General features: G+C 41.0%; 2 protein-coding genes across 26 annotated transcripts in view; one reads left to right on the top strand and one right to left on the bottom strand.

Annotated features, from left to right (window-relative positions):
- The window catches only part of GNAL (G protein subunit alpha L), a 153,389-nt gene extending 145,884 nt beyond the window's left edge, over positions 1–7,505 (top strand). For all 4 annotated transcript variants that reach the window (XM_016119872.2, XM_016119875.2, XM_016119874.2 and 1 more), the window contains one exon: positions 3,531–7,505. In XM_016119872.2, the coding sequence (XP_015975358.2) occupies positions 3,531–3,677 (147 nt within the window). In that variant the 3' untranslated portion in view covers positions 3,678–7,505. The remainder of the gene's footprint in view (positions 1–3,530) is intronic.
- MPPE1 (metallophosphoesterase 1) lies at positions 5,365–23,740 on the bottom strand. Of its 22 annotated transcripts, none has more exons than XM_016119882.2 (11): positions 23,613–23,692; positions 22,662–22,760; positions 15,850–16,247; positions 13,421–13,529; positions 11,619–11,722; positions 10,904–10,978; positions 8,633–8,741; positions 8,416–8,484; positions 8,202–8,324; positions 7,501–7,641; positions 5,365–6,539 (listed from the first exon to the last, which is right to left on the bottom strand). In XM_016119882.2, the coding sequence occupies exons 3-11, from the start codon at positions 16,122–16,124 to the stop codon at positions 6,357–6,359; spliced, it is 1,188 nt and encodes a 395-aa protein (XP_015975368.1). In that variant the 5' UTR covers positions 16,125–16,247; positions 22,662–22,760; positions 23,613–23,692; the 3' UTR covers positions 5,365–6,356. The 22 variants fall into 22 exon arrangements, 21 of the variants coding, with proteins under 21 accessions (XP_015975368.1, XP_015975373.1, XP_036085731.1 ...); XM_016119887.2 differs by having other exon boundaries at positions 15,850–16,244; XM_036229838.1 differs by having other exon boundaries at positions 15,850–17,954; positions 23,507–23,625.
- Positions 23,741–25,484: the final 1,744 nt, after the last annotated feature.

Here is a 25,484-nt window from a genome sequence, read left to right as displayed (position 1 = left end):
CATCTCACCTCAGGTCACACAGCTTCCAAGCAAGAACAGCACTGAGACAAGCCAGATCCTGTCTGTCACTTGTTGTATTTTCCAAAAAGGAAAGAGTCCTTCAGCAGAACGTGTCGCACCAGCACTCATACCGGGTCCTCCTTTCAGCCCTTGTCCTCCATTCCACACTAAGAGGCTAAGGTTAACATGAAAGTAGGCCTGGTCAAATTCAGGCATTTCCTTTTTTATTTATTCATTTATTTATTTTTCGCTTTTTATTTTGAGATTTCAAACTTACATAGAAAGTGATAGTTACTGTACAAGTAACTCCACACACTATTCAACCAAACTGACTAATTTGTAAAATTTTACTTTTGCCTTATCTATTTTTTCTTTTAAATAATCTGCAGTGTGTAACTGGCTAGGAGTTTTCACCAGCTTGAAACTAGTAGGTGCCAAGACATACCCAAGGGCGTGTTCTGGTAATACCGGTATGGCACTGGGCCCACATCGACTGTGCTCTGCAGAACTGGGAATCGGCCCAGTCTGCGTCAGGGACGTCCCATCGACACGTGTTTTCCTGGGGGTCAGATCCTCAGCCTGACTCCTCAGAATCCCCTTCTCTACCCTCCTCCCACCACTTGTCCCCCTGTTGGCTCTTCCATCCTATACTGAGTGAGAAAGTAACGAAGGTAAGTAGCCAAGACTTAAAGTGAGTTCTGAGGAGCAAGCGTTCCCCAGGACGTAACAGGCAGTTCCGGGAAAGGGCTCTGTAGTGAGTCAGTCTGGGAAATGCTGCACTAAATAAAGTGAGACAGGGACAGGTTTCTCTGTTGTCAGACTTCTCAGAACCTTCGCGGTGCTCATGTGCATTGTGAACTTCTTCAATAAGGGGAGTTAGGGTGTAGTGGATCAAGGACTTCCTTTTTTGAGGAGCATCTTGCAAGACCACAAAAATGCTCTTCTAATGAGAACAAAAAGTTAACTAAGTTAACTCAGCGTGCAAATCGGGCATTAGGATAAAGATTAGAAAGAGAATATGAATGGCCATACCTCTTGGCCAGACCCTTTTCCTTCTGCCACAGTGGACAAACCGGGCTTGTATGCAACTCGCAAATCAGGTAAATAAAGGCATGGGGGTATCTATCCGCTTACGTTTTTTGGTGTGGAACTTGCCTGGGGCAGTGAGTAGTCTGAGTTTTGAGTTGGAACCCGTAACCACAGACTTAGAAGGCAGCCAGGGCAGATGGCGAAATTGATTACTTATTAGTATTTAATCTAGACAGGAAAAAATCTTGGGTAAAACAATGACTTTGGTAACACAGGGCCCGGAGAGGGGCAGGGAATACAAGTTATAAAAGAGGGGAGATGCCTTTAAGGAGGGGAAAGGGGAATTTGGGCTGAGAAGGGGGACGGCATGCTGAGTGGGACCCCTCCATGATGAGGGGCGAAGTGCCCTCTGAAGGTTCTTCTTGAAAGTCATTGCATGAGGAGGGGAATCACCAGGAGGTTCATCCCAGGCCAGGTCAGTGCCTTCCCCAGAGAGGCATGAACCATTCCCAGAACAGGAAGAACTTAGAATGGAGGGAGCCAGGACGAAGGAGGCCAAGTGGTCAGCCCCCAGAGTCCCCCCAGTCTCATCAACAAGCCCTGTCCCTCAAATTGGAAATTACCCGCAAGCCCAAGCCCAGACCTGGGCCAGAATTTTCTCCAGAATCAGCATTACTGAACCTTTTAAAACAGAAGGTCATAAGTGTGAGGTCAGTCCCCTGTGTCTTGATGCTCTTAGCATCTGTTAGAAGCCTGCGTGTTTTCTGGGCTATTGTCCTCGGATTTTACTAGCTCCTCTCAGATTTCTTGAACATTATCTTGTAAAAGAGGGCCTCAGAAAGTTGGGCAGCAGCCAGGTTGGCAAGCCAAGCAGAGTCTGAACTGTCCAGGTTTCCTTGGTGACTTTCTTTCTATCATTTTTAATAAAAACCAGTTTGTTTCAAGATTTAAACCAAAGTTTGCAAACTGCAACCACCTTTGTAATGACTCCATTTCCTAAATTGCTGTTGCTCCAGGCAGAGACAAACTGGTCAGATTACTACAAAAGGAAGCCCATTTTCATTCATTCGCTATGCACTTACTCTGTGTGCAAAATACCTCACCTGGTACTTTAGGGCTAAAAAGATATGTAACCTACAGATTTCAGCATTGATAAGTTTAAAAAACATTTTTAATTGTTCAAGAGAAGCTCAACTATTGCTAAAAACAAGGCTCTCCTCCTAAGAGGAGTTTTATAACCCGATGAGCATTTTCACAATTTCCTTGCAAGAGTCCCCGCATTTCTCCAATAGCTATTTCCCAAGATGCTTTGCAGAAAAAAAAAGGCAATGGGAGTGTGGATACGGAGAAGACAGCCAAAGATTTTTGTGGGTACCTGTGAAGAAAGTTCCATGTGATCCTTGCATTAGTAACTCTGCTAGGGCTGCCATAACAAAGTCCTAGAGACCTGGCAGCTTAACAGAAGACATTTATTTCTCACACTTCTGGAGGCTGGAAGTCAGAGATCAAGGTGTTGGCAGGGTCAGTTTGCCCTGGGGCCTCTTTCCTTGGCTTGTAGATGTCCATCTTCTCTGTGTTCCACATGGTCTTCCCTCTGCGCCTATGCCCCCACCTCTTCTTGTGAGGACACCCATTTTACTGCATTAGGGCCCACCCTAATTGACTCATTTTAAGTTAATTGCCTCTTTAAAGACCCTAGCTCCTACCACAGTCACACTCTGAGGTGCTGGGGGTTAGGACTGAAATATATAAATGGGGAGAGGACACAATTTAGCCCATGACAGCCTCTCTCCACTAGGCCCCACCTAGCTTTACAATGCCCATGAGCACATCACTCCAAGATGTCCTCACAAATCATGACATGATCTTTATTTTAACTCAGTGTTTCCCAGTTATTTGGCCACAGAGTACTTTTCTCTCAAAACACCTATGAACCTTCCACTGCTAACCAGGGGACACCCCTAGGAAACGCTGAAGTTCTACGTGAAGGAGGAGGTAGCATGGCTGATGTGCTACCAGTACAGAACCACTTGTCTGTGGATATTTAAATTCAAATTAATTAAAATTAAAGAAAACTAAAAATCAATCTCTCCATTGTATCAGCTAGGAATAGTGGCTACGTTACTGGCAGGGCAGATACGGAACATTTCCATTACTGCAGAAAGTTCCACTGGAAGCCTCTGACTTAGACTTTCATTTCTAGAAAATACTACCCTGAATTCTACTTTCTGTGCCTGTCTTTTAAATATATGTCCCATCTCAACTAAATTCTAAGTTGCTGTGGGCAGGAGGTGAGCAGTTTCTTCGAGTTTCCAGCAGCGTGTTCAGTATTTAGACAGACACTCCCTACGGCTGGGTTTCCATGTTAAACACCCCCAAGCACTCTAGTCTTTGATCAGTGTTACCTAAAACCTTCTCCAAGAATGAGTGGGGTGGAGGCGGCATTCCCACATGCCCCCAGGGGCCAGGGCGCAGAAGTGCAGATACCTTGTTTTTTGCAGAGGATCAGCACGGCGACAGGGGACGGCAAACACTACTGTTACCCGCACTTCACCTGCGCAGTGGACACTGAGAATATCCGCAGGGTGTTCAATGACTGCCGCGATATCATCCAAAGGATGCACCTCAAACAGTACGAGCTGCTGTGAGGCGCCGGGCCCCCTGGGTGCACCTTCTCACCCTTTCTCTCCTCTCTCGGCTGCCCCTTCCATTCCTGGACTGCCTGTCTGTCAGCCCCAAACCATGGTAGAAAGTAGTGAGTTCCCCAGTGTCATCCGGCTGCCCTCTGTGTCCTGCTCGGTGTCAGCTCCGTTTGTGACCACCAAGCCTCTGGCTACCTCTGTTCCCCTCAGGTTTGGTAGGTAGCTTTTCTTTTCGTTGAACATGACCTTCCACAGCCTCCCCACTCCCACCAATTTGTGTCACTGCAAACCGTCCACTCTCACTTGGGTGATACTGCAGTGAAATCTCTCTGGGTGGGGACCCCTTTTATCCATTCATTCAGTGATTTACTGATTCATCTAGAACTTTACAGGTTGGGGAGAAACACACTTTTTCCTGAGCAATCAAGCATGATAGTAGAGGCACATGTGTAAGGCGGTGAGCTACTGTGCTTTCTGGTTCTAGTTTTAAGAAGCTATAGGGGACAAGTGGCCACCTGTCCTAAGTTGCACTGGCCCAAGACTTAGAGCAGGCCCAAGCCACAGACTGGAGAGAAAACTTTTTTTCCAATAATATTTAAAGTCGCTGCTACCCTCAGCCATTTGAATTAGAGCTACTTTAAGCCTTTTACATTTTGGCAGAAAACCTACTACATTCATTACTGCAAAGTCTGTCCTGTTTAAAAATGATTCTCTAGACTTTCACTACGCTTGGGCAATAGTCTCTTTTCATATATTCTTTTTTTGTTGTTGTTTTATTGCTGGTTTATAATACTGTACAGACCACAAAATGTAATATTATTTTGTATAACCAACTACTAAAGAAAACTTCTTGCAGATCTTTGTGCCTTGCTTATGGCTATACTTGTAAAAGAAATGTGTTTTTACTGTGCTGAACAGCTAAATGTCAACATTATCTGCCGCTTGCTCTGAAAAAGGTAATAAATGGTAACTAGAATTTAGAATATTTTATCAGGTTGGTACTTTTAAAAATATTCCTTGATTAAACATATATACACATATGATGCAAATTAATCATCCACATCTTATAAACAATGCCATAGTAACATCACAACCTTCTTTCAGGGAACCAAGGATGTTTTTTCTCTCCAGACAATTTTTCTCGATTATTTTGCTATTTAAGGACTTTTACAAGTTCCCTGAGTGGGAACAGGTCACCTATTCCCACTGTGAAAGCTTCTGAACCACCCACTTGACCACAGGTTTCACCGTCAACAAATAGGAAGAAAAAGACTAATGGGTGTCAACGTTTGTGTCTGCCTAGGAGACTCAAAGGATGACATCTTCCTTTTGAAGAAGAAACAATAGTAAACCTTTATTTGAAATATGAAGTCAAATTATATGGCTGTTTCTCAAGCTTGAAAGATCTGCGAATGCAGCCTCAGTACAAATAGCGAGAATCTGTGTAGCAGGGACATTTCATATTCAATCTACAATCACAGCTTTGAGGGTAGTTTCCTTAGGTAAAAGATAATTAGTAAAGATGTCTGAAGTTATATTTCAACATTAGAAATCCAGAGAAATAACAGCTTAGGCTACATCATTTCACTAATTTCCTTTCAGTCTTTTAGTTTTCATTGAGTATTTTAAAGTTTATAATATAATCAGCACTTTATAATCCTTTATAAATTTATGCAATTTTAAATACTACTACTTTTCCAAGAAAGGATGACAACTTTATAGATCAATACAACAAACACGGTTTATCTCATTGTTACTGAATTACTGCTCCCCTCATCTATAACTGTTTCATAAAACTCAGTTGAACTGAGATATATGAAGTAGAATTTATTTTCAGTTTACATTGCATTTTCAAAATAAAACATGAAAACTGAAGATACACTCCCACACACATACACAAAAAATGAAGTTGTACATTGTTACATCCATTATTATTCAACAACTCCCCTATTACTAAATTTCCTATTTAAAAATTTGATTGAAGAAAGAGCCAGACTCGTAGGAAAAATACAAAAATACATTTAGTCTGGCCTAAAATTATCAAGACATTTATTTTTAAATACAAAAGCCACTTCCAAGTCCATTTCTCAAGTTTCTTTCTTCACAGGCATTAAATTCAGATTTAACAACTTGATCTGCTGGAGAGAAAATTACACTTATCTAAAAATCTGATTCCATTAATTCAGCACAGAAGTACAAAAGTCTGTATAAACAATATATTCCTGCTTGTAGCATCTGTACGTTTATTTTCAGTGTACAGCTTTATAACATGTAGGAATTTGAGAACGACTTCGGAAAAGGACAAAAGCAAACCCGTGTTTGGTTTGTGTACACCCAATCTCGAGTGTGCTCCAGGGCTGCTGGCTCCATCCTGGGGAAAGACAGACTGTCTAGTGCATGCAAGTGATGACGTTAATAGTGTTCATATATTGTACAGATACAATCTTTGATTAACATATATTTGATAAAATGAGAAAACAGACTTGTCGCAGAGTACACGTTCCATTTTTATAGCATGAGAACAGTTTAATCAACTATTTATTCTGCAGTAACTTGCATGGATGATTTAGAATTTCTATGATGTGCATAAAGACAGCCTACTTTGGTCCCATGTCACATGAGCACTGCCCAAAGTTCAGTTTCTTCGGCTTTGACATTTATTACTAAATGCAAAAATTCTCCTCTTCATACTGTTTTAAATTTTCTGAGCAGCTGCCAACCAAAAAGAAAAGGTGAGGCTAAAAGCCCAAAGTGAATGAGCATGAGAACCACAAGGAACCCAGCTGCTCCACAGTATGTGATCAGAACCGTGTCCTCGAGGGGAAGGTAGCACTTGGCGAGAGCATGCTCTGTGGGTGTCATGCTGCCCTAGAAAGGAAATGAGAACGTAAGGCTGCAGCAAGAGCCCCACAGACAGCTCCAACACAACAATCTGACTTAAAAACAAAAGAGGAGAGGCAGCCTTTTTGGCTCACTCAGGTGAGGCAGGGAAGTGGCTCTCCTCAACTGAGACTCAAGGAAGCACAGCCTTCAACCTACACAAGCAGTGACAAGAGAAGGGACTCAAGGGTTCCTCTAAACCGGAGTGGGCACACCTGAGAGGAACTCAGAGAGGCAGGGAGATTTAAAGCAATGGTCATCGAGAAACAGGAGTACAAAGCTATTTTTCATACTAACATAAGCAATCTGTTACCTAGAAATACATGCGCCAGGAGCATCTCAATGGGCTTGTGTTTGGTAGACAATTTTGCTGTGTGGAATGACAGTGGAGAATGTTTTTATTTACTGCTTTGAATTTGAAAACATGAGGTTTTCCCCGTCTTTTTATTAAGTAGAAGTACTGGACATAAAAGCATGAACTGGATGCTGAAACCCAAGGGCAAAAGAAAGGAGCTGACACACCAGATGGTTACTAATTGAAACAATCTCCTTAGTCAGCTTGCAAGAGCTGTAGCATTTTTCTGCCAGAGCCCATGGGCACATTTGGAAAATTAGATGATTTGAATACAGCTAATGAAGAAATGATCCTGTTTCCTTAGAAGATTAAACACACAGAGCCTACGAACAGAAGACACTGCTGTTCCTGGAGCATAAAGCACTCTGTAAGACCCTTCTCCCCTCTCTCCCCTCAGAACAATATCATGTTTGTTTGTCTCCAGGAAGGTGTTTAGACAGGGGTCAGTGTACCAAACTAAGTGAGCAGGTGGAGTGGGGGAAGTTTATTTATGGCTTTTGTATATTTTTACAGATTGCAGCAATTAAATAGTTGATTACTGTGTTGATTTAAATACTTATGAAAGTTTGAGACAAAAATAAATGTTCACATTACCATGATGAAACTGGGGTTGTTTCTGTTCCTCCAACTGAAAGAGGGCACGCTGACCTCAGGGACGCCTGCCCCGTGGAGCACCTCGCAGGCGCTGTGTGTGTGGCCGCTCAGGACCAGGCGCGGCCGGAGCCACCAGAGAAGCTGCGGCACCCAGGGGACAGCAACAGGGCGGTTAGGACTTAGAATGGAGCCCTGCTGGGGCCCACAACCATAGCGTCCCTGATTTCATTAAGTTAAATAATGAAATCTCTACTTCACAGGACTGCTTTATTTTGTCCTTAAAAGCCTTTGATTTGTTTAGAATCTATCGAAAGTAACTTCAGGCTCTTAGAATTGATTCTTCTCATCCCACATTTTATATTTTAAAATTTTTATAAGTACTTTATCAATTTATTTCATAAATAAGTTTATTTTATTATATGTATGTTATATATTATATAAATATATATTTAAGGAAGAACAGTTTAAGTTCTTGAAAATATAACTCTAAGTTTCATTAACATTCCCCAAAACACTCCAATTGGTGGAAAACCTTTAAATAAAGAATAGCTGAGAATATTATTACACTTGATATTAGGAAATTGGAGCAGATTTACTGGGGGCAGGGGAAGAACAAAACGATGACCTTAAAACCTGAGATACTGCCAAAACCCTGCCCTCCGTCCCCTGTCTTTTGGTTAGCCTCCAGTACACTGCCAAACCTTCTGTGAGGCCTCCTGAGAAAGCACGTCATATCTCTCCTTAAAGGGAATTCCCCTTTCTTCTGGAGGTGCGGCATCTTCCCCAGAACAGTTGGCATCACTTCTCCGGTAAAGTGGAAAATGCTGTCCAGGATTTAGAGAGGAGTCAGGTGTGACTGCAGGAGACCCTGGGTGGTTCTGCCAAATACATGGAGCTGCTTTCCCCTGACCTCACCTGCAGAAGGATGGGGGCTGACGCCGGCAGCAGCTGACCATCCCCACACTGGCTGGAGCGATGTGCCTGCTGGTCAGAAATCAGTTAGCATTCAGTGCATGGTAGGAAGGGAAGAGGGAGCTAAAAGACTGACAGAAACACACAGAAACACAACTCACTGTGCCCTTGAGAAATGCCAGAACGGAAGGCACCTGTGCCAACTGAAATGATCTCCTACCTCTCGGGAGCAATTCAGTTTGTGAGAAATTTTGATGAGCTCGGCTTCTGCTTCAGAACAAATGTTGCAGCCGTCCCCTTCCAGCGCGACACTGTTGACCATCACAAAACTGAGGCAGATGGGAGCAAGCAGAGAGTCAGAGGGCTTTTCACATATTATCGTCTCACAATATCGTTTCCATGAAATGAAAGCTAAGCATCCATAGTGTGAAGAAACACATCCAGAACAGCTTTAAATCTCAACTCAACTAATCTGTGTTTTGGGGCAGAAGTCAATATTAAGACAACAAAGTAGCATTATTGGGAGTGAAGTCCAAGATATACATAGTAGAAGGATTTTTACCACTGAACTTTTGATAAATCCCAGATCACAGAAGCTCTGCGGTTAAACTACCACTAAATTCAGCATCGAACTATGCATCCTTGGGCAAATTACTTAGTCTCTCTGTGCCTCATATGCAAAATGGGAATAGAAATAGGACACCACGCCATCAGCTCATTGTGAGGATTAATGAAATAATACAACAGAATAGGGCATGCCAGTAGAAAGTACTCAGAAAATGTTAGATATTGTTATCACTACGTAAAGTGAACCATGGGCAACATTCGGCAATGTCCATGCACACGGCAAAGAAGGTAGTGTTGGGGGATGGGAGTGCTGGTTAGAGCTGACTGGTATGGATAATCCCAAAGTCAATTATGATTCTCCTTTGCAATCACTTTACCTTAATTATATTTTCTCTAAGTCCCATTATATGCGCTTTTATTTCCTATACACATATCAACGGTGCATGAAGAAGGTACAGGTCATAGAGATTGTCTGAATTTTAAAGAATTTTAGAGATGAATTGCTAACTAACTAAATGATCTGAAATATGATCAGTGTGTTTAAAATTTCCTAAACTCTATGACAAGAGAGAAAAAAAAAAAATCAAACTGAGCCAAGACTCCATTATAACTCAGGAAAGGAAGTTACTCTGGCAGCTACAGGCAAAAAGAGGGAAGAAACAAGCATTTGTGGAGAAGCCACTGAACCCTGGTCTCTGGTGAGCTTCACACAGGTCATCTCATTTGACAGGCTAGTGAGCTGACCCAGCCAAAGTCAACAGAGTACTGGACACCAGGGAAAGGATATGATCAAAATAGGAAAAAAACTTCCTTTACCACCTTTTCTCTCTCCACTAGGTCTGTAACTAGAATAATACGTATGGTCTGGAACAGTGTGCAGCAAACACGCACGCACGCACACACACACGCACACACACACACACCCAGAAAGGGTCCAGAGTCATGCACAAAAATGGTCCTGCAGAGGGGAAGCTCATGCTGATGGTCAGACTACAGAGTTAGGGAGCTTTGATCTAAAAATCAAGGCTGATGATAGGGAATAAGTCAGTAATACCTTAAGAATTATGTATAGTGCCAGGTGAATCCTCAACTAATTATAAATCATAAATTATATAAATGTCTAACCACTATGCTGTATACCTGAAACTAATATAAAATAAAATTGAATGTCAACTACATTTGAAAAAAAAAAGAATGAAAAATAGAGAAAAGTTGAGCTGTAGATGCCCAATTCAGAGGGTCCAATACTCTATGCATATGCATTCTGGACAATCATGATAGGAAGGAAAGAAATAATCCAACAAACTATACCACATTTCATCAATTCTAAAATGATCTCAGCTTTAAAATGAATTAATATTTCATGTATCACTATGGAAATAAAAGCTCTGCCAACTAAACTATGGTAAATATATATATATACACACACACACATATATATATATACACACATATATATATGTATATAAAATAAAATAAAATAAAAACCAGGGCTGATGGGAGTGGGTAGGCACAGAGCTATAGAGCACAGTGAACACACCTGCCACCAAATCCTAGGATACTATAATCACAGGAACAACCTTTATAAAGGGAAATAAGTAAATTTTAAACAAATAAAATATACTCCTTTACAAAGTGGGCTGATGAAATTTATATCACCCAGAGACAGTAAAAATAGAAAGAATAAAATTCTCTTGGTGGCTAGGCAGTCATAAACTAACTGATTCACTATAGGTTGTTAGGGAAAACCAAGATGGAAGGTAACTCCGAGGGGGACCATAAACAAGGCCAGCCTGAGGCACTTTCATCAGAGTCTGAAAACCAGGCCAGAGAGAGCATGGGTCTGACCCAGTATAGCAGTTACTTCTGAAAAATTGTTTCCAAGGACTAAAGGTCTTCATGAGAATCCGCAAATAATACTCACTTAATTCCTTTCCATGAAAACAGCCTCTCGCGGTTGAAAACTTTCTCAAATCGTTTTATTCTGTATGTGCTCATCCTACATTCAATTGCAAAAAGAAACATTTTTCAGGCCATTTTCAAACTTCTTATGAGTTCTCATAAACACAAAAACTAACTTCCAAGATTTGAGTGCCAGACGAAGATTGTTAACTGAGAGCTCCAGCTGGCCCAAGACTAAGTAGGGGCCACTCTCAGCTCCCCTACTGACTAGTAGTAAGGCTTGGCAAGGGACTTTGTCCCCAGGGTCTCAGTTTCCTCACTGGTACAATGGGTAACATAAGAGGAACATAGTAAAGATGAAAAGAGTTAATATATGGAAGTAAAGTGCTTAAAACAGGTTGAGACATATAAGCACTACATAAACATTAGCTATTAAAGTCTAAATCATCTTGTTTCCTGATTCCTAAAGAAAATAACAGGCTATTAAAGGTAGGTTTCAAGTTAGAATCACCCAAGGGCACACACAAATCATTCGTTTCACAGAGATTTGTTGAGGGTGATGACACACCAAGACAAAACTCTTTGCCTTCACGAAGCTTGCATTCCAGAGTTTACATCTTACGAGGAAACAAATTCCCTCTACACAGCCCAAATAAGGCCTTCACCTGAACTGTAGCAGGTTCAGAAATATAGTTAGCAAGAGTTACCATGTTACAAGGCTTTAGTGAACTACTTACTGATAGTGGAAGCCAATGTCATGATTGCCAGCAACTACCTTCAGCTGTACGTGATGCGGGTGTCTGAACATTTTGTGAAAGCGCTCCACATCATCTGCCCAGGCCTATGGAATAAAAGAGTCACTGCTGAGACACAGAGAACCTTCTCTTCCCTGTGGCTAAAAAACCACAACCCTATTCTGATGGTGAGAATTCCCCTGTCCAAATCAGATGGTCACGAAGCTAACGTACAAATTAGAATTTCTAATTCTATGTCGACTTCTTATCCAAAATGAGTATTTTAATTATTTGGTGCCAAATTTTAATTAAATGGCATCCTCCATCTTAAAACATTAACTGGAAACCCCCAAAATATTTGGTTCACACACCCATTATTTCAAGATCCCTTGAAGATGACACATGGACCCCAGCTTAAGAATCACATCAGATCTGAACATTTTATAAGAGACTCTTAGGAAATGTCAAGTAAATTTACGTGTCTCAAACAAGACAAGGATGAGCAAATCCTTCAGCATGAACATTTCCCTGTGACCACAACTGTGGCGGTGAGACTTGATGAGAAGTGGGGGAAAGAAAGTTACCATCCAACAAATATTTCAAGACTGTTTCTACATTTGCATTAACTATTACAGCTTGAGAATTCTTCTGTTTATGTGGTTCTTACTTTTATTAAGCTTAAAAACATCAATTTGACACTCTAGGGTAGACAATACCTAGTTGAATAGTAATCAACTTTATCCTAAAAGTTTTAAATATGGCCCAACCTAGGAAATTATGTTGTGTAGAGAGTTCCTCAACACATTTACAAAGATTTCACTTTAACAAAGAATATTTAAAGTTAGAACAATATAAAATTAAAATAACATAAAATTAGAAAAACATCGAAACATAAAAATGTTGCCCTAATTTGGAAAAGCAGCATATACATCTGATATCATTTTATAAATAGTTGCCTTTTGCATATAACATTTCCATTATCATATTTAATTTTGAACTAGATAAAACAAACGTTACAACCCTAGAAATCGTGGGTTTCTATCATATCTGCGCCAAAAATTTCTTTGTACAGCTTTTGGATTATCCTGTGAAATGCCAATGTATTTTTACTATCTTTTAAAAACCATCAGTGACTAAACATTTTTAACTAAGCAGCAAGAAGAGCTCTCTTTCTCTCTCTCTCTCTCTTTTTTTTTTTTTTCCTCATTAATTCTAGGAATGTAAAAGCAAAGCATTCTGACAGCTAAGGTGAGAACAGCATTTCTTTTTGGTCTGTAGAAAGGCTCCTACTTCAATACCCAGGCAGAGGTCTCAGGGACCCCTGAAGACAAAGGAACCTTGTGCTAAGCCCCATGGCTCCTTCTGCACCTCTCTCTCAGAACAAAGAAAATCAGAGGACAGTAATAAGTAACTTTTATAGCATAGTTCTTATGGTTTAATAGTTAAATAAGAGTGTAAAAGCAAATTACATTTCCATGGGTATTCTGTAATTTTGGTGACAACTGAAATAGCATCCATCTTGCCAATATTGCCCTTTCCCAAGAGATTCATGGTAATGTGCATTCCAACAAAGTGACAGCTGGCTAATCTACATATTTCCTACACAGACAAATATAAGATTAGTCAACCTAACTCAAAATTGTCATTAGACACAGATCCTAATAACCTTCAAGACAGACTATACATTTTTAATACTGGTCTTAAGCAAAACTTCCAACCCTAGCTGATATTGCTTCATGGATCCTCTGGACAACCATGCAGGACCCTGAAAGTGGGATTAGGGTGCTGGGATTGCAGGGTCCTACCTGGGAGGAGCTCCACTTCCCTTCATCAAAGATGTCACCCAGAATGAAGACAACTTCCGGCTGCAATAACCACAGAGCCGTCTGGAAGGCTCTCTCCATTTGCCATTCTCTATAGAAACCAATAGGAAAAAGGCATTGGTCTGTTTCTAGGTTGGAGACTACATCTGTCTTATGTGTCATTTAAAAAGTAAACTAAATGGTCCCATTCTCTTTCTTCCATGGCCCCACCATCGCATTCTCATCCACAGCTTAGAAGAGGCAGAGACGGTCAATATCTGATTAAATGTGGGCGGCAAAGTCGCCAAAGGAGACTCAGGCTGCTGTTCCCACATATATTGAAGGCTGGCTTCCCCTGTGTGGTACTCGCAGAACAGTCCCTATACTGTACCCCAAAGCCATCACTCAGTCACGAAAGCCCCAGGGATTTGAAAGCTTTATGCTACTTCCAAAACCGCCCAATGTAGAGTGATTTGGTACCACTCTGAGGAAATGACAGCCATCTGGCTTAACTTTCACTTGTTCTTGAAGGGACCTCAACTTCCTTCCTGCCTTCAGAGTTGGGAAAAGACAAGGAGAGAAACACACTAGCCAATATCAAAACTAAATCCTATAGACTTCAGGCACACAAGTAGGTAAGACAAGCAAATGAAAAGAACCTGGGACCTGAAACCTGACGGGCAATGGCTTAACATCCCAGCTCCACTCATGAACCAGTTGTGCTGCCTTGAAAATGTTGGCTACTTTCTCTGATTCCTAGTTTCCTAGTTTCTTTGTTGGTAAATGAAGATAATAAAAACCTACTTTCACAGGATAGTTACAGGACTGAATGAGACAGCATTTGTAAAGTTCTGGCATATAGCTGGTATTCAAAACTGTTAGTGCTTTCTCAACCCTCCCTTGCTTCTCCCTAACCAACTCTGATCTGTGTCATTTTCTTAAGGATTCCAATTTTTCCTTCCTTTTTAAGGTATGTTTCTGGCTGCTTCTCCCCTGCAAATGGGGAATGTTCCGCCCTGGGGCACATTAATAGGGGACAGTAACTTCTGGTCAGAGGAGACTTTTTAGGCCCCATATAAACCACTACATGGAACATTTTCACTCAGGATACCTCTCCAAATGTACTTCTCCATTTTTCTCGACTTAATGTCATTTACCCTGGAGAAGAAAGCATCTGGAAACAGCAGCAACAAGAGGGCAGGGAAGGCTACTCAAGGGTCGTAAATAAAGCGTGACTTATGAGACCGAAACAAAGCCAAAGGGGCTCAGTCTCACTCTGGTCTTCTCTATATCACGCCTCTTTTGGTTTAAAACTCTGAGTAAAAAAGTACAGTAGCCCCTCCATCTGCCCTTGTTTCATCTTATCTTTTTAACCCACTCCTGGGACATCACACATCTCCCCTCGCCACCCAACATAGGGTTCATCTATATCCAAAACACTCTGAGGACACCCCCTCTCACAAGACTAGAGACCTGTTCAGAGAGGCACAAATGAAGCCCTGGTAAGGAAAAGGGGTCAGGGTACAGGGTCACCAGCTTTCAACCAGCTGGTGGTTGAAAGCACCCATCAATCGCCTTTTGGTGGACATTAGTCACAGTAGTCAAATGATGGAAGTTGACACAAGGGACTATTGACAGACAAATGGATAAACAAAATGTAGTGTAAACATACAATAGATATTCAGTCTTAAAAAAAGCAAAAAAAATTTTGACACACGCTGCAACATGGATGAACCTTGAGGACATTTACATATGCTAAGTAAAATAAGCCAGTACCAAAAGGACGATTACAATTACACTTATATAAAAATGTTTAAGATGGTAAAATTTATGTTATGTGTATTTCACCACAATCAAATCTTTTAAAAATCCTCCTGATGGGAAAACAGATGACACTTGGTAGTTCTAGGGTGGAGAAACAGGATGTGATCCTCTCCCCAGGGGGACACCAAAATTCTGTTCTGCTCCTCCTGCTGCCCAGAGTGGGCAAAAATTAGTAAGCTCAAAATTACACACCGGTGACTGTGAAATGAGACCACCAACCCAGCTCTGCATCCTCCCCAGCCATGGAAAAGAGAAAACTACCTTTGCTGCCCACGGCCACGTGCTGGGCATTTTCTTCATATAGCCTGTGGAATTTCTCTTATTAACCCAGTTACAAACGAGGGGGCAGAGACAAGCTTGGAGAGCCCTAGTGACTTGTCCAAAGTCACAAGACTCAAATCCAGACCTGCCTTCCGATTTCTGGGTCTTTGTACATAATAGATGCTCTGTAAATAGTAAATTAAAAGTCAAATATTCTATATGTCCTTCTTTGAAAGAAAAATATTAATCAATGAGTACTCTGAAGCCATTAACCCTGACCTATGGGGAGAGGACTATGTCTTTTTTCCTACAGAATTTCAGAATGATTCCTGGTTTTTAGTTCCTACCTTCGTAATTTATCTAGCCAGTGGCCTCTTACTTTCCCGAGCAAGTGGGTATCAGCCAAAAACATGGCTTTCAGCACAGGTTCAAGAGTCTCTCGTTCACTATCATAGCCTCGAATTTTTACTTCAGGCCAATTACACCGAAAGATCACTAAGTAATAAATTAAAAATTCACAAAATAGAAGCACGGCAAAGACAACAGCTATGATTTTCAACAGCAAAAAACTCTTCGACAGATGAAAATTCTGCCTTCCAAACCAGAGTTTGATAGTAGCCATTTCTCCTGCCCTGGAGTTGCCAGCAACCAAGAGTTGGCTCCATCAAGAATTCACCATGAGAAAACTGTAGAATCCTGAGTAAGGTGCAGAAGGTGTCCAGGTGAGGTCTTAGCCATGTACCTGCTGAGAAAAGGGAAGCATTGGATTACATTTCTTAATTGTACTATCACATTTCCAAATGAACAAATTGTCTTGTAAACTTACATTAACAATACGTCTGATTACTAATAAGGATAATAACTGGTTGGCTAGGAGGTCTTTTCACTTCCATAGGCCAGAATAATGCTATCAGTATACCGTCCTACTAAGATGATAAAATTTTATTACTGCTTTGGAAATCATTAAACAAAAATCTATCAGAAGGACATTTAAGGGAGTAAACATAATAGAGAAAGTCAACAAATGTTATTTAAGTGTAATTTGATCCCAAAAAGGATTTACTATCTCCCCTCCGCAGCCTTAAAAATCAATAGGTGATAAGCTTCCTGTGATGTTGGTGAATTCATTACTTTTCTACACTCTTTTCCACAAAAGGAGTAAATATTCATGCACAACATGCTTCAGATATCCAAACAATGTATTTCACTCCAGGCTCAGAAGACAGGGTCTAATGGAGTTCTATCTATGAACACCGCACTCAGATTATATATTTTTTCACAGTAGGGACTTTTTGCCTGCAAATTAGCTTTAAAACTCTGGATGGCCTTCTGTTATAAGACATTTATGTGCAGTGGTTTCTCTATGGGAACCTTTAAAATGTTTATGGATTCATCTGAGATATATATATAAACTTTGCATCCTATAAAGTAAACGTCTATTTTTGACATATCTGAAGAGAAAAGTTGATAAAAAGACAGGCTATAAGAGGTGGCATTTTATTTAAGGTTCCTCAACTAATGCTCAAGATGAGAATCTTAAAATGGATGGTGACTTGAAGGCTATGGAACACTCAGCTATGGGAGTGGCTCCAGAAGTCTTACATGGGGTGGTGGCTATGCGACACCAACCAGAGATCCTAGCTCAGCCAATAAATAAAGAAAATCCTTTTCTGGAAAAATGATTTTCTAAGCTGAATCTAGGAATCTTCCTATGGTTGACAGGCAAGGAGTCAGAAACACTCTCACTTCTGTAGCATCTAAAATAATTTCTGTGAAATTCAGTTTTCATCCTCGTTCACATCTTCAGATAAGCCCAGTCCCTATAAAAGTCCCTAGCTTATTCCACATTGGTGTTCTATAATAAGTGACCACTATATTTGGAAAATTTTAAAGACTTACCTAAAGACAAGTAAACAGGAGAAAACATGTATTTTGAGCCATTACCAAAAATGGAAAACTCTAGAACTGAAAATACCTTCGGAAATTGATAAAATAAGGAAATGTCTTCATGATTATTCAAATGGGGCACTGACAGTTGTTCTGTACTAGGAAGGACTCACTTCCTAATACAGATGAAATGACAGGATAGGAGTGAGAAATAAAAAACAGATGAAATGACAGGATAGGAGTGAGAAATAAAAAACAGATGAAATGACAAGACAGGAGTGAGAAATAAAGAGCTCTGTATCTCAAGTCTTCAACTTTCTTCTGTCTACACTCAAAATATTTTTTATTATTTTTATTAAGTACTGTGCTTGATTAAAGAGAGAACAGCACACAGGTGCTACATTTTAAATATGTCTTCTTGGAGAGATCAGAGGAAATTGTGCACATAATCTACGATCAACTGTCTTACCAAAATTCTACGCAGAATTCAACTGGGTCCAGACCACCGGTGATCACACACCATAGCTTGTCCTTACTTAGAGCTTCCTTTCCACCTCTGTTTTCTCTAAGGTTGAACCACACATGCCATATAACTAGAGTGACCATATACTTTATATTCCAACTGGGGATACCTTTGAGAGTGAAATGTGGTACTAATAATAAAAACAGGACCATGGCATAACCCAGGGCTGTTATAGGCAGTTCAGGATGTGTAGTCACCCTGTGGATAATTTCACCTTATAAAGCTAGTGCCTAATCTGATGCAGATGAAAAGAAAGTAACAACTCTTTTTTGCTGTTATCCATCTGTCTGCGATCAAACGTTAGAATGATTGTACCAATGTTGTTAGTAACTATTCACCAATGTGACTAAGGGCATGAATTCTCTATTTGGCTGATATTCATAAAAGAGAGAAAAGAGAGACTCTAAAGAATAATGAATATAATCCTTAATACCATCTAATTTCCTTTGTTTTGATTCAATCAAATATATGAAAACCAACCATTTGATCTTACTATCTCGTTTCTTTCAAAGAGCCTAGAATCTCCTAGATCCTAGAAGCTAAAAGTCCAAAACAGCAGTTAAAACTTCCTAAAACTTTAATGTTTTTTCATACCACAGAGGATAAGCTGACAGGGACAGGACCCCAATCTTCCGGGATTCAGTTTAGAATTCTTCTAGTATCCAAATCTTTGCTCTTTACAGGCTCTGACTTTCCCAAGATGACAACTTTATAACTGCTCTTCTACACCCACTTCTGAGACAACAGTGTTTTGGTAGTAAAGCTAAGATCTTAAAACACAGCAAAGAAAGATGAGCAGCCTAGACCAAGAAAGGTGATGCTGCCCTCACAAGTGAGGCCACAGTGGGATTCAGGGACCAGAAGGAAACAAAATTGCAGTCCTCCAGCTTCCCTGGACCAAAAAGAATAGGACAGATGACACCTAGAGAGAAGCCATGGGTTTGCACTCACAGGCAACACAGCTCTCCCTAACCTGACTCCCAAGTAAGTTTGATCCTACTGAGCCCACCCAGTTGGGCCCTGTGCTTCCAGGCTGACTGCTTCGAAGGATGACTAACTGGTCAGCTTTGATAAGGAGGGCCTTGCACAAAGAAACTAAAGGTTAGGAGAGCCCTGGCCCTTCCCTCAAACTTCCATGTTCTTTTTTCCTACAGAGAAATAAAAAACATCCTACACAGAGCTATTCATTAGGAGACTTAGAATACCGCAGTTCTGCTCTGAAACCTTGGGCAAGCCACTGGTCCTTTCTGAGCCTCAAAGTGGGGATCATAGTACCTACCTCTGCTGATGCTGTGCTGATTGATAGAAATGATATTCATGAAAGTGTTTTTAAAAAGTATATTTTTCTCTGAGGCACGTATGTTAGGATTAGATTACAGAGTAAAGTTTATAATCTGAAGGATGCCAACAGGCTCAATGCAACAGTACTCAATTCAAATAGCTATAATCAGGTTACGGAGAACAAAGGCCAATAATTGGAAAGAATCTAGAAGCTATGGCCATCAGGGTCTGAATCCGTTTACTTATTTATTGAGTCGCACTGTCTAATGCTTCACATCTGAAGTCCCTCTCTAAAAGTAAACCTTAAATTTTATCTCAAGGATAATAAGCAGGCCAACAATTTAAAATTTCCACAGCCACACAGCCTGAATAAACACTACCATCCCTTCCATGTTTAGGCTCTTACAAGCTAAAGGGAGAGAAAATGTGTTCTTTCCTAAACTAAATGAAAAGAGGGTCTGGTCCTTCATCAGATCAATAAATAATGTGGAAAAAGAATGTGTTTATTCACCTTTTACCACTATACTATAAAATTAGGAAATGAGAGATTTGAATAAAGACTATATTCTGTGTTTTGCTTTCCTGTAAGTGATAATTCTGTCCATATTAAAAGCTTTCCTTTGCAGGTTTGGGTTCAAAAAGCAAAATTACTAAAATGCTACTGTTTTCACTCTCCAAGTTCAATTTGTCAGTTTTTGTAAATTCATCAAATGATAATCCAAAAGGAAAACTATACAGGCCTCCCAAACAGAGTTCAGTCTGGCCTAGGAACAAAAGGCAGATGCATCCCTCAGGACCTCTCCTTGTCTGTAAGGAAGCTATGCTCAATATTAAAGACTCTGAAAGGCCTTGGTAAGAACTAAAGTGCTGAAACAGCTTGGTAACACCAGAGCTTTTCAGGAAGCTAAAACTGACCCATCACTGGTGTATGAACTTAATTTGGTGGTTTGTGACCAGAATTTTAAAAAACAGAATAGAAAATACTAGCCTATACTGCACATAGTAAAGGCAAGGCATAGCAAAGTTTCTTTCACAAAACTTGTGTTTCCATTTTTATATAGATGTATCCATGTGTGGTTATGTGTACTGCACTAAGCTGTAAACTCTTTAAAACAGAGGTGTTGCCTTGTTTATTTTCATATCCTCCCTCCTCTTATGGCCCAGCATGGTACCTACAAAACAGTAAGTGCTCAATAAATGTCTGTGGCATTAAATGGCTTATATTTAGTCTTATTTCCCCAAACATTTTAGAATTACAAAGACACATATTATCACTCTTTTGGTCCATGATCTGCCTTTAAATGCTTAACAGTCTCCAGTTATAGAAACAGGAGGAAAATATATAGACATTGTTCCTGTTTCTTTTGATCAAAGGGTGAGGCAGAATTTTAAAGACTGGCAAATAGGTACATGGAAAAGTCTCAGCAGCCCCTGTAAGGAACTCTACAAATGAAACACCTAGTAAGCTCTCTGGTGAACAGGGAAGTAATGACAATCTTCTCTCTGCCTCTTTGGAGAAAACAGCTTTCTTCTAAAAGGGAAGTACATAGAAATGCTTGGTAGCTCCTAGGTCCTCCTCTAGGCCCCAGGCTATGTAATCCAGGCAGCCTAAGAAGTGTGTGATCTCAGGAAATTTGCTCACAAAAAGGCAGGGAGAAGGTGGAGACAGGATGGTTATGAACAAAACAAAACAGAATGTAACAAGCATTGGCAAAGACTTGGAGAAACTGGAATGCTTGTGCATTGCTGGTGGGAATGTAAAATGGTGCAGCCACTGGAGAAAACAGTATGGTGGTTCCTTAAAACATTAAAAATAGAATTACTATATGATCCAGCAATTTCACTTCTAGATATATACTCAAAAGAATTGAAATCAGGGACTCAGATATTAGTATACCCATGTTCCTTAGCAGCATTATTTACAGTTAGCCAAAAGGTGGGAACAAAACAAATGTCCATCAGTGGATGAATGATAAACAAGATGTAGTATATATCCACCTACACACAATGGAATATTATCCAGCTCTTTAGGAAGGAAAAAAATGGATGAACCTTGAGGACATTATGCTAAATGAAATCAGACAGTCACAAAAAGACATCAAATGCTTGATGAGGCTATGGAGCAACAGGAGCTCTCACTTGTTGGTGAGAATGCAGTTGTATGTTCGCTTTGGAAGAAAGTTCAGCAATTTCTTATAAAACTAAACATAATCTTACCCTATGATCCAACAACTGTGATGCTTGGTATTTACCAAAATGAGTTTAAAACTTATGTCCTCACAAAAACCTGCACTTAGATATTTATAGCAGTTTTATTTAGAATTCCCCAAACTTGGAAGCAACCAAGATGTCCTTCAGTAGATGAATGGATAAACTATGTAACATCTAAACAATGAAATATTATTCAGTGCTAAAAAGAATGAACTATCAAGCCATGAAAAACATTGAAGGACTTTAAATGCACATTAGTAAGTGAAAGATACCAAACTGAAAAGGCTACATACCATATGAATCCTTCTATATGACATTCTGGAAAAGGCAAAACTATGGAGACAGTAAAAAGATCAGCAGTTGCCAGGGATTGGGGTGGAGCAGTAGGGAGGCATGAACAGGTGAAACACAGAGGATTTTAGGGCAATACTGTGAATTATACTATTAATAGTGGATCTGTGTTGTCATACATTGTTAAAAACACACACACACACACACACATGGAATGTACACCAAGAGTAGACGTAAGGTAAACTCTGGACTCTGGGTGAGTATGATGCATCAAGGTAGATTCATCAACTGTAACAAATGTATCACTCTGGTGGAAGATGTTGATAATGGGGGAGGTTGTACTATGTGGAGGCAGGGGTATATCAGAATTCAACTTTCTGCTCAATTTTGCTGTGAACCTAAAACTGCTCTAAAAGAATAGTCATTAAAAATTGGCAAAATGGTAAATTTTATGTGTATTTTACCATAATTGATATTTTTAAATTTAAAATAATGAAATTCTAATATATGCTATAGCACAGATAACCTTGAGGACACTATGCTAACTGAAATAAGCCAGTCACAGGATGACAAATACTATATGATTCCAATTATAAAAGGAACCTAAAGTAGTGTAAAATGGTAGGTACCAGGGGCTGCAGGAGGGTCAGTGGGAGTTATTATTTAATGGATGTGGAGTTTCAATTTGGAAAGGTGAAAAAGTTATGGAAATAGATCCTGGTGATGGTTGCAGAACAATGCAAATGTACTTAATGCCACTGAACTGCACACTTAAAAATGGTTAAGATACTAAATTTTGTTATGTAGGTTTTGCCACATTTTTTTTTTTAAACAGAAAAACACACACAGAACCCAATAAGCTAACAATATCCTGTAACAAAGGCTTCCTTTCAGGACCAAATCCACTACTTTTATATTTAAAATAAGTCTTAGGAGCCTGGGTTTAGGGGAGTATCGCTAAGTCACCTTCTCGCCTTTTAAAGAATGCAGCTGGCAGATGAGACTGTATGCAGTATGAAGGCTCTAAGTTGGCTTGTGCTCCCCCAAATCAGAGAGCACTTTTACCTGAAATAAACAGAAAATGAGAGTTTTGTTGCTGAGTAACTTTTCGTTAACTATTATTAAAATGGAAAATGCACCACTTCTTGCAGGGCACATGGGACACACAGACAAGGAACCTAACCAACATTAAAAGTAAAAAACAAACAAACAAAAAACCTGAGAACCACACAGCTAAAGGAAAATGACTGACATTATGTTATTGTTCAAGAATAGGTTTTCAAAATTACAGATATTTATATATAAGACATGTATACAACATTGTCCTATTATTGCCCAACACATAAGAATAGCAGCTGCAGTCCACAATAGGGAGCAAAATATTTTCTACATTGGCTTTTAACTTCAAAGTTATCATTAAATATCTAAATTCCCTCTCCCAAAAAGCATTAAAAAATGTTTACTGTGCACTGACCTATAATTTTTTATCACTTGCCCATTATCTTAAATATATTATTACCACAACATCGTCAATGGCTATTGGCATGTTGAATTTTCCATCTTAAATAGTATTTTAAGATTAGAGATTTTTTAAAATCTACATCAGTAAACTAGGAAGTGGAAGCCCCTAAGACTTAATATATGGGCCTTGAGTAATAGTGATTTTCCAGCAAATAAATAATCTCTATAATCTGTTTTTTCAATAGGTTAACTTGCAATCCTAAAAGGGCAAGACGGTTCCAGTTTGCAGTGACATGAAATAGCAATTCACCCAGAAGCTTAAGTATTATAACATGGTCACAAAACCTCACGTAAAATCCTGCTTGCACTGGGCGTTCAGCGGGACACAAGGCAGATCCGGAAGCAAAGCAAGCCCAGCGGGCCAAATCCCATCATTTCACCGGTCCTCTGACTCACCCGCACTTCGAGCCCCACCGAGCGGCTCGCAGCTTCCTGCTTCCGGGGCTCGGCTGGGCGGGGTTCGGCTGGGCGGGGCTCGGCTGGGCGGGTAGGGCTGCGCTGGAACCCCGCCCTGGCGTCCTCAGGCTGGTGGGACAGCCCCCAGCCCTCGCGGAGAGGCCCGCCTCCGCGCCGCCCGGCGCCGGCGTGCTGCGCGGGCAGCCTGCGGGCCTGCGGGCCTGCGACCCCCGGAAGGGAGCCACCGCAGGTCAACTCGAAACAATAGGTTCTAAGAACAGTAAACACAGACGTGCGCTACATCTTCCTCAACGGCTCGGTCCTGTGTGCCATCCTTAAATATCTCATAGATTTTTCTAAGTGCCCGAGTCCTGAGGACTGTCACTCATCATAACCCCTGGGAAGTCGCCGCAAACAGATGGAGGCCCGGGACAAGAACGGTACCCCAGAGAGGCGCGCGGAGCGCTCGGAAGAGAAGTCGCTTGGATATGGACCGAAAGGCCGTTAGGACTCAAGGACGCCGGCAGCCGGGCCGGGGAACCTAGGGCTCGGGGCAGCCACGCGCTGGGTCCCCCGACCGCAGCGCCGCTTCGTCGCAGACAGCCGCCGTGGCGGCCTGAGTGCTCGCCGCTTCAGTGCGCCGCCGCGGCTCGGGAAGGAGAGGCGGGCTTCCCGCGCGCAGTGCGCCCCCCAGCGCCTCGGGTGCGCCCCGCAGAGCCACGCTGGGCCGGCTCCGGGCGCACCCGCGGAGAGCGAGCCAGTCCGCGGAAAGCTGCTGGGTCAGGGAAGACGAGTTGCTCTCTGCTGCGTTGTCCCTGGCACTGTGACTGCTTGCTCCTTCTTTCTGCCTTTTTCCCTCTCCAGGATCTGTCAAAGTTCCTTCAAGAAATGTGAGGTGAATAAATGAGACGGTTAGAGTGACTATTTATTAGAGGTTTTCTTTCTTTTTTAAACTCATGTTACTAATGTTGTAACAGTGTAGCATAGCCTGTTTTACTTCTCAGTGTGCTTTCACTTCCATTTTTTGAAATAAACCTCAAAATAAGCCTGTAAATTAGAGCGGGAATTATTACCCCGTGTTAGAAGAGGTAAACTGAAGATCAGACCAATAGTTCAAGCTTCCAACCAACCAATCCTGGTATATTTTTGCAAATTTATGAGTGTAGTTAATGTACTGAGGTGTAATGTGAGAAAATCAGATCAAAAGCAACCAGCAATATGCCTAGCATATGGTAAACAAGCAGTAAATGGTAATTATTAATTAGGAATATTGTAATATATCAAATAGGTCCAGATGAACTATTTTAACACCAAAACTAGGACAAGCTATGCACACTGATATCCAAGAGGAATCATGCGGCATCACTTCTAAAGTATTCTCACTTATGCCCTGCCTTGTAGCCCTCTCCACAACATGGCAGTTGCTTCTTCAAAGACAACAGGAGAGTGGCCGCCGCCGCCGCCGCCGCCGCCGCCGCCGCCGCCGCCGCCGCCGCCGCCGCTGCTGCTGCTGCTGCTTCTAATCTCTCTGACTTCTTCTGTTTCTTCTCTAGACCCTCTCAAAATATCCCACCTAAAATAATCTCTTTTGATTAACTTAATGTCAGTTCATCAGGCATCTTAATTACCTTTACAATATCCCTTCACCTTGCTATATCCCATCACATTGACAGATTCCACCTTCACTCAAGGGGAGGATTCAACAGAGTGCATACTCGGAGGGACACCTGGGAGACAAATTAGAATCCTATCTAGTCCCCAGATCTCTGACAGCTGACTCCTGACCTGGTCATACACTGTACTAAATTGTTCATAGAAAATCACTAGAAAGTCAAACGAGACACCAAAACCAAGCTGTATAGGGGTAGGGGA

Source organism: Rousettus aegyptiacus, unplaced genomic scaffold (genome assembly GCF_014176215.1).
Source record: "Rousettus aegyptiacus isolate mRouAeg1 unplaced genomic scaffold, mRouAeg1.p scaffold_m13_p_12, whole genome shotgun sequence".
Classification (NCBI taxonomy): Eukaryota; Metazoa; Chordata; class Mammalia; order Chiroptera; family Pteropodidae; genus Rousettus; species Rousettus aegyptiacus.
The sequence above is the reverse complement of the archived record's forward strand: the minus strand, read 5'-3'. Positions and strand labels throughout refer to the sequence as shown.